The sequence below is a fragment of the Mustela nigripes genome, chromosome 9, assembly GCF_022355385.1.
Source record: "Mustela nigripes isolate SB6536 chromosome 9, MUSNIG.SB6536, whole genome shotgun sequence".
Taxonomy (NCBI): Eukaryota; Metazoa; Chordata; class Mammalia; order Carnivora; family Mustelidae; genus Mustela; species Mustela nigripes.
In genome coordinates this window covers 82456732-82464394 of record NC_081565.1, presented here as the reverse complement: position 1 = coordinate 82464394, position 7663 = coordinate 82456732, and the positions used below count along the sequence as shown (strand labels likewise).

Here is a 7663-nt window from a genome sequence, read left to right as displayed (position 1 = left end):
TGTGCCCTTGCCCCTCTGCCAATGAGCAGCGTGGAGAATGTGCCCTTGCCCCTCTGCCAACGGGCCCTGCAGACCCCTAGCGGGCAGGCCCCGAGAAGGCCGTGTCCCTTCACTTACGTTGTCCTCCAGGTGGCCATTACAGCCTGGCTGGGCCAGCAGCAGCTTGACGATCTCCACGTGCCCGTGCTCGCTGGCGCACATGAGCGCCGTGGAGCCCTCGTCGTCCTGGATGTTGACGTCAGCCCCGCAGGCCAGCAGGCCCTTCACCATGTCGATCCGCCCGTGGCTGACCGCCAGCATGAGCGCTGTCTGCCCCGCCTGCGGGGAGGAAGGGCAGCGGGGGCATCAGCAGAGCAGCGCAGACCCAGTGCGGGGAGGTGGAGGGGCGGCGTGACAGAGGGCACAGAGCAGACGTGGGAGTAATCTGGCGCTGGGTGGCGGCAGGCACAGAGAAACAGTTTCTCGTTCTGAGCACCGAGCTAAGTACAATCATCCAGTAGTGTGTCAGCGCTGCCCTGTCTCCAGGAGGGTCTGTGTCCCTGCAGCCAGGAGCCGGCAAGTTCAAAGGTGCCGAGAAGTCCAACTATACCAGGGCCACTGTGTGCCCAGCATGAAGACACTACGGATCAGAGACTGAGCGAACAGTCACCCCAGGTGTATGGTGGGGACTCCTGGGCCCTGAGGTGGGCTGACCTACACCGTGCATGCACCCTGCTCCAAACAGAGGCAGCATGCACGGCCAAGAAGGGAGATGTGCACCATGTGACAGTGAAGCCACTAGGTCACCAGTGTGTCTGGCCACACGGGGTGGCACAGGCTGGTGTCGGTGGGAGCCGTGTGAGCACGGACCCCGGTGGCAAGGGCGCTTACCTGGCTGGCTTTGGCATTCACGTCCCCGCAGCCAAAGAGTTCTTCTACGACACGCATGTCCTTCTCGGCTTCCACGGCGGCCAGGGCTGCCAACATGATGGGCGTGTAGCCCGCCTTGTTCTGGTGATCCACGTTACACACGTCTGCAGAGAAACAAGCCTGGTCACGGAGAAGCCTTCCTACAGCGACCTTTCTCCCCAGGGGCCAAAGGAACAGGGCTGGGAAGAGGCCTGTGAAACGGCCTCCAGGGCGCCATGTCCCAGAGTGACTTGGAAGGAACTATGAGAGCATCTTCATACTCAACAGAAAAAAGGTTTTCTTGTGTCATAGGAGTCCAGAAGCAGCAGAAGTGAGAGTAGGCCTTAACGGCACCTCCTGTTTACAACTGGTGCCTGGACTGCAACAGCCCAGAGGGCTGGGGGTTGTCCTTAAGTAATGATGGCTTTGAAGAAGCCACATAATGTGGGATGAGGACATTCATCTGTGTTTGGGGGATCGCGGTTGTGGAATGAAGGAGACAGGGAGAGCTACGAATATGAAGGGTTGTGTAGAGAACACTATGGTGTCACCCACTCGGAAATCACGGCTCATTCTGAGACCCCGAGTTTGGTCGTCTGACTTGCGTGGGGCCCTTGGAAGCTGAGTTCCAATCGAGTGACTCCTAGCTAGCTGTTCTTGGAACTGTAGTCAGAGGAAATGCAGTAAGAAACTGCCAGGGACTGAGGCACAACAGACCAGACCTTGCCTATTCCTGTAATTGTTAAGGAGGCGTTGGGAGCTCAATTATCCTTTTTAAATTCCTTTAGCACTATCTAATAAAATGAAAGGAGTGGCAAGGGCAGGAAAGAAGCTTTCATGTGTGACCACATACAGTTAAGATGTTCAGGAAGTTTCTATTGTGAGGAGTGAGAAGAAAAGGGACCATGAAAACTTGCCTTATGCTAAAAAATAACTACATGGTAGAGATATGGTGGCATTTAAACACAGGGCGTGTTTTTTAACATAGAAAAGGAGAAAGAAAAAGCTGTGATGGAGAAGCGTGTGAGCTGACGAGCTCTCTGATATTATCATCTGTGAAGTTCAGTTGTTCGCAGAGGTCGTTCCTGACATGCCGTATGGGAGCCCCGGTCTCAGCCTGTGACGGTGAGCCGTAGAGGGTCAAGTACGTCTAGTAGTGTGATTAACCAAAGCCATGCAACCATGGCATTGAAATAATTTAATTTACCAAAATATCTTGTCCACACAAATTTGCCAAAGGTAGATTAAATTGTTACTTTCAAAAGTAATCTGAAATCATGTTTTTGACTCTTTTGGATATTATCCACTTCTCTGTTTAAATAACAGCGTGGGCTGAGATTATCACCGGCTCTGTTTATACTCTGAAAAGTCAAAAGGGAAAGAGGCTTGGAATTCCTTCCTCTAAGATGGAAGTCGTTTGAGCCTAACACAGCCCCATATGCTGAGAATAAGCAGACTCAGAAAGGGGGAGAAGCCTGCATGGTTACTTCTCTGCATTACTCGAATTCCCCTAAAACGGAATAGAAGAAATTAGAGAGTTGGATCAAAGGCAGAATGGGGAAACTGGACACTTTCACTGCCTATGCTAAATCAAATGTTCACACTGTGTTCTCACTAATTTAAGACCGAGGGTCTATAAATTCTGCATCAGTCACACACTGGAAATAAAAATATGTAGTTTGAAAATAACTCAGAGTGACTCGGGGACTGTATGTACCGCTGGGCTATTAGCGTTGAACAGAAAGTTGGAAGTTCACCATTTTCCAAGGGCCCTTCTACGCAGCACAGCCTTGCTTCGTGTGTAAGACGGGCGGTGGCCACATTCTGGGATGGGCTATTCCAGTCACAAACAAGGAGGTTCACTGTCCTCATTACTAGGGCTCAGATACAAGAACAGCCCTTTTTCCCTCGGTAACAGGGTCTGCTTGGGTGGGAAAGGTCCGGATTCCAGTACAACCGGCCACAGTGGCTTTGCGTGGTGCCTGTCTCGGCTAGGGGCACACCTCGGCCCTGCGGCTGGAGGGCGTCGGGCCGCAGGGGCAAGAGCAGCCGCAGACACCCCGGCTGCCGCATCTGGCTCCTGAGAGCACCGGGCCGGCCCGCGTGATTCCGTGATTCGCGGCGGGGCCCTGACTCAGGCGCAGCGCCGGGGGACACCTCGCCTGACCGCAGCCAGAATGGTCGCAGAACCTCCCTTCCAGACGGACGTGGGGCTGGGGCCACCCGGGTGTGCTCCAAGGTCAAGCCTCCCCCGGTGACCGGAGAAGGACGTCCTCGCCGCACGGCGTGGGCCGGCAACGGGAGGGGGACGCGGGGCGGCCCCGGGGCGAGGAGGGGGTGAGCACCCGCGCAGGCCGACAGGCCGGGGGCCGCGGCGGCGCACGCACCGGCGTCCAGGAGCAGCTTGACGATCTCGAAGTTGGAGTGCGACACGCTGTAGTGCAGCGCCGTGTTGCCGTTGCCGTCCGCCATGTTGATGACGTGGCGCAGCACGTCCGGGGACACGGCCCGGAAGGCCGCCAGGTAGTCGCCCACCATGGCCGGGCTGGCGGACTTCTGACTGGACGCGCGGAACCACTCGTGCTGCAGGGTGTTCAGACAGAACCGCTGCCAAAAACACGCGCGCGGCCGTTAGCTCTTCTATTTCTGGCCCTGCCCGACACGCCGCTGAAAGCCCGAGAAACGCGGCCTTTTATGGCCGGAGAGATGCAGCCGGAGCTGCCCTCCGAGAACCAGCCAGGAAAGCCAGAGCCCGAAGACGAGCCTCGACGTCCAGGCCGGAGCGTCCCTCCCGGGCCTCTCCCGGCTACAGAAGAGGCCACGCGGCCCTGCTCGGGGGCTCCGCCTGGAAGGGGCCAATTGTGGCTCTGCTACCGGTGAGTTCTACTCCCCTGCGGACGGGAACTCCCCGTGCCTCAGTTCACTCATCTGCAAAATGGGGGCAAGAAAAACCCCTCCTCCCACCGGGCTTGGGATGGGGACAAGCGAGGCACTACGCGTAACCCCACGCAGGCCTGGCGCCATCGATTCTCGAACGGTTAGGATCATGTCCTTTCGCTGGCCCTGCACGTGATTTTCGGAGGGTCAGGGCAGGAGACATGATCACCCTCACTGACCGCTGGGGCGTTCCTTCCAGTCAGACCGCCCTAACTCCCTCAACCCGCCCACGGCCCTGCGCCGACAGGACCAGCCCAACTCCCACGCCAGGCCCCAAGACAAACGCGTTCAACCACGGAAAGGGATTAAAACGCGGGTTCAAAACAAGTTACATCTCCCATTTAGAAGCGTCTGCATCCCGCCGTGACCCCACGCAGGCCTTCCCTCCGGCTGTGGCCGCATAAAGGCAGGGCTTCCTTCACGAGCCTTCGTCAATCCCGGGCCCGTGAAGTTCGCATGCGCACGGCCGGGATGGAATCCCGGACCAATGAAGTTCGCATGCGCACTGCTGGGGATGGAATCCCGGACCAATGAAGTTCGCATGCGCACTGCTGGGGATGGAATCCCGGACCCGTGAAGTTCGCATGCGCACTGCTGGGATGGAATCCCGGACCCGTGAAGTTCGCATGCGCACTGCTGGGATGGGCAGAGCTAGACCGTGTCTTCCGGGAGCCCTTCCTACACGCGATCACCGTTCACCCGCGCTTTGCTTACTCTTTCAAGGGTTAGAAATACACTAAAGAAAAAATGGAAAGCCTACGTCAGCAGCACCAGATGATTCGGTTTCAGCCCATTCTATCATATTTTGTGGCACTTGATGAAAAGGGTCCTGGGTGGGGAAAAAAAATTCATCTACTGTTTTGTTTTCTTCTGCTCACTCTTCTGCATATTCGGATTTTCGTTTCTCCAGAGTCCATCCTCGTGTGCAAAGAGGGAGCTTGTGTCATCTGGGGGCTGAGTTCTGTTACCGCATGTTGGTGGTGTCCTGTTCCGGTTCTGGGCCCTGGCACTGTGACTGTTCATGTCTCTACCAGTTTTCAGGGCACAATCCCTTACAGACGATTTTACCAAATGAGTTCCATTTAACCAAAAAGGAACTGACCACGGAGTGTGTCCGTGACAATATGCTTGGTACTCTGGCACCAGAGAAATGGACGTTCTCCTGGAAAACCACAGGACCCGGCATTTTGAGCGGGGTCCAAGAAAAAGTACATTATAGCTATGGAATCTAGGGCCCAGAGGCACCAGTTTTAAGTTCAGGTTCAGCCTCATGGGAAATACAAACACCGCAGTGACATTTCATGGCTTTGCTCTCTGTGACTGAAGCTTAGACACACGTTTAGTTTATACTGATGGAGTTCTGTCTGCCCCCGCCCAGGGATTTTACTTAGTATTTTCTTCTGTAAACATCACCCCCTGTGCCTTTCTCAGCACACTCATTCAATGTCAAGACACAGCTGGCTCTGAGAAATTCAGTTTCCAGAGCAATAAAAACAAATCTGAGATGCAACCAGAACCGTAAAAAAACAAAACAAAACAAAAAAGGTGTCGTACAATCAGGTGACAGGATTCAGAGAGGATAAATAAAACTGGGACCAGTATTAAAGAGGTATCATCTGGCCCCAGTACTAACTAGAAGCTAGTTAACTGACTCTGGACAAGACACCTAATCGTTAGGGCCTCAGTTAAAACAGAGTAGATGAGGACAGAGTGGCCTCACAGGCATGCATGCCCATGACAGCTGTCCTTGTCCTTCCTCAGACTGTGCGTGTTGTTCACGAGGAAAACGGTGGCTTTCTGGCATGAGACTCCCTGAAGTCCCTTCTAGTTCTAACATTTTGGTTTCATCACTCTATAATCCTGTGAGACTTTCAAATCAACTTTCTCACTCACTGCTGACTTCAGTTGTGCAGCAAAAAACTTCACGCTGACGAGATGCCAAGATTCAAATGCCAATTCTGTCTAGCGTAATGGGAGAGCCTCCATTTTCTCAACAGGCTGAAGAGAACTGTCAACCACAGGGTGGGTGTGACCTAGGAGCGAAGCTGCACCTCAAAACTTCAGCGACCCCGGAGGGAGAGCGACATACTTTGCCATGGTGTCAGATTCACCATTGCCCCAGAAGTGCTCCTCTGTCCTGGGCTGTGTCCTTCCTGCTCCCAAGGCAGCCACCAGCTTCTCGGCTGTGTGCTTCCAAGTCTCTCAGAGTGGGCAGAGATAACAAGTGCAGTGACTCCGGAATTTAAAAATAGTAGCTGCCCGCATTCCACACGGGAACATAATATGGACTTCCATAACTGAAAGGAATGCTGACCTCAGCCCAGTCAGGCTGCTTCTTAAAAAACCATAGGCCAATTAAAAATAAAAAAAAATTCTGGTAACTCTTCTCCCTGGATCACAAGGTTCTGTGAGCGGAAGCAGAATGTGTCGAAACCTGACGACCAGCTGCCGCTAGCCCTCCCTCCGGTGTGCAAGTGTATGCCTCATGGAGCCTGTGTCGCCGAGAAAAGTACAGGGTGGGGCTGTCTGCTGCAGGGCCTGAGGGAAACGTTCAGTATGAGCAGGGTGGCAGGGTGCTCACTTTGCTTACACCAGCTAGAAATAGTTCAGGGGCAAAGCATGTGGGTAGCAACAGCTCAGGGGCAGGTTAGAGACACCTTGACTTTGGTGTCCACTTGAGCACTTTGTATGGACTAGGGACAACATCTGAAGGGCAGACTCACCATATCCTTGCTGGTCAAAGCTTTGGGGTCATTTATATTATTTTTCAGCAAGTTGCAGGCAGACAACATCTTTTCGCTTAATTCATACCTAGGACAAGATAAAAAGAAAGAGAGCTCACAATTGGCAACCCCAGGAAAGGCATTTTTATTGCAGACTTTATACCCCCTTTAAAAGACAAGAGGCCTCGAGCGGACCTCCACAAGTTCGTGGTAGTACAAGGTGCCTGCATGGAGGTCGAGCAGGCCTCCCTAGGTGTCTGAGGACATACAGAGCCACTGTCTCCGGCCAGAGCTCGGGCCTTTCCATATGGTGACTTTCAGGCCTACCTGTTCTGCTTTTGACATTCTGGAATAACACCTGGAACTTTTTTAGTCCTTTTATTCTAAGTTCTTAAAAATATTTTTACTCTTAAAAAAAAAAATGTTTTTACTCTTAAGGGGTTGAAGAGGTCAGAATTACCACATATCCATTATGCAGACTAGTAAACCACATGTCTGAACTCAGGAAGTGTTTAGCCCCCATGAAAATCTACACTGAAAAATCAGATGGCATAGGTAAATAAATGATAGCTCAACAAAACTGTTAAAAAACAAAACACACAGATGACAAGATCTCAGCCATGTGAAAATACTTGGAAATATAAACTAGAAACACTTACCTTATGTTAATGCAGTTAAACTCTGATTTGCAAAATTAAATAGAAGTTTTTTGAGATGTTCTGTTTATATTCCACACAGTGAAAAACCGTCTTGAATTTTTCATATGTCCTATTCTCTGTTTTATAAGCACTGATTCCACATTTGCTAGCCATCTTTAAAAATGTTCTACACCGTTACGTACGTGTTTCAGCCAACCAGAGCGTTTACTAGGTACTTCAGCTGTTGCTAAGGAGACTCCAAACCCATTCTTGTGGGGTTCCCTATCACTCAATGAGCAACAAAACACAGATGTGGGACTGATTACATCATCTTTGCAGTGAATGAGAGCTTTGGCCGGGGTTAAAGAGCTGCTCCTTTCGCACACGGCAATCCCTTAACAGTACTGACCTGTATCAAGATAAATGGCTAATGATAAAATCCGAAATCTTAAAAGACATGTGCTGGTCACACTAAAT

The 7663-nt window shown here is 52.1% G+C and overlaps 1 protein-coding gene across 5 annotated transcripts in view; it reads right to left on the bottom strand.

Annotated features, from left to right (window-relative positions):
* KANK1 (KN motif and ankyrin repeat domains 1) overlaps positions 1–7663 on the bottom strand; it is a 194586-nt gene that overhangs the window by 3981 nt on the left and 182942 nt on the right. For all 5 annotated transcript variants that reach the window (XM_059411922.1, XM_059411923.1, XM_059411924.1 and 2 more), the window contains 4 exons: positions 6549–6636; positions 3276–3495; positions 871–1013; positions 118–318 (listed from right to left, as the gene is read on the bottom strand). In XM_059411922.1, the coding sequence (XP_059267905.1) occupies positions 118–318; positions 871–1013; positions 3276–3495; positions 6549–6636 (652 nt within the window). The remainder of the gene's footprint in view (positions 1–117; positions 319–870; positions 1014–3275; positions 3496–6548; positions 6637–7663) is intronic.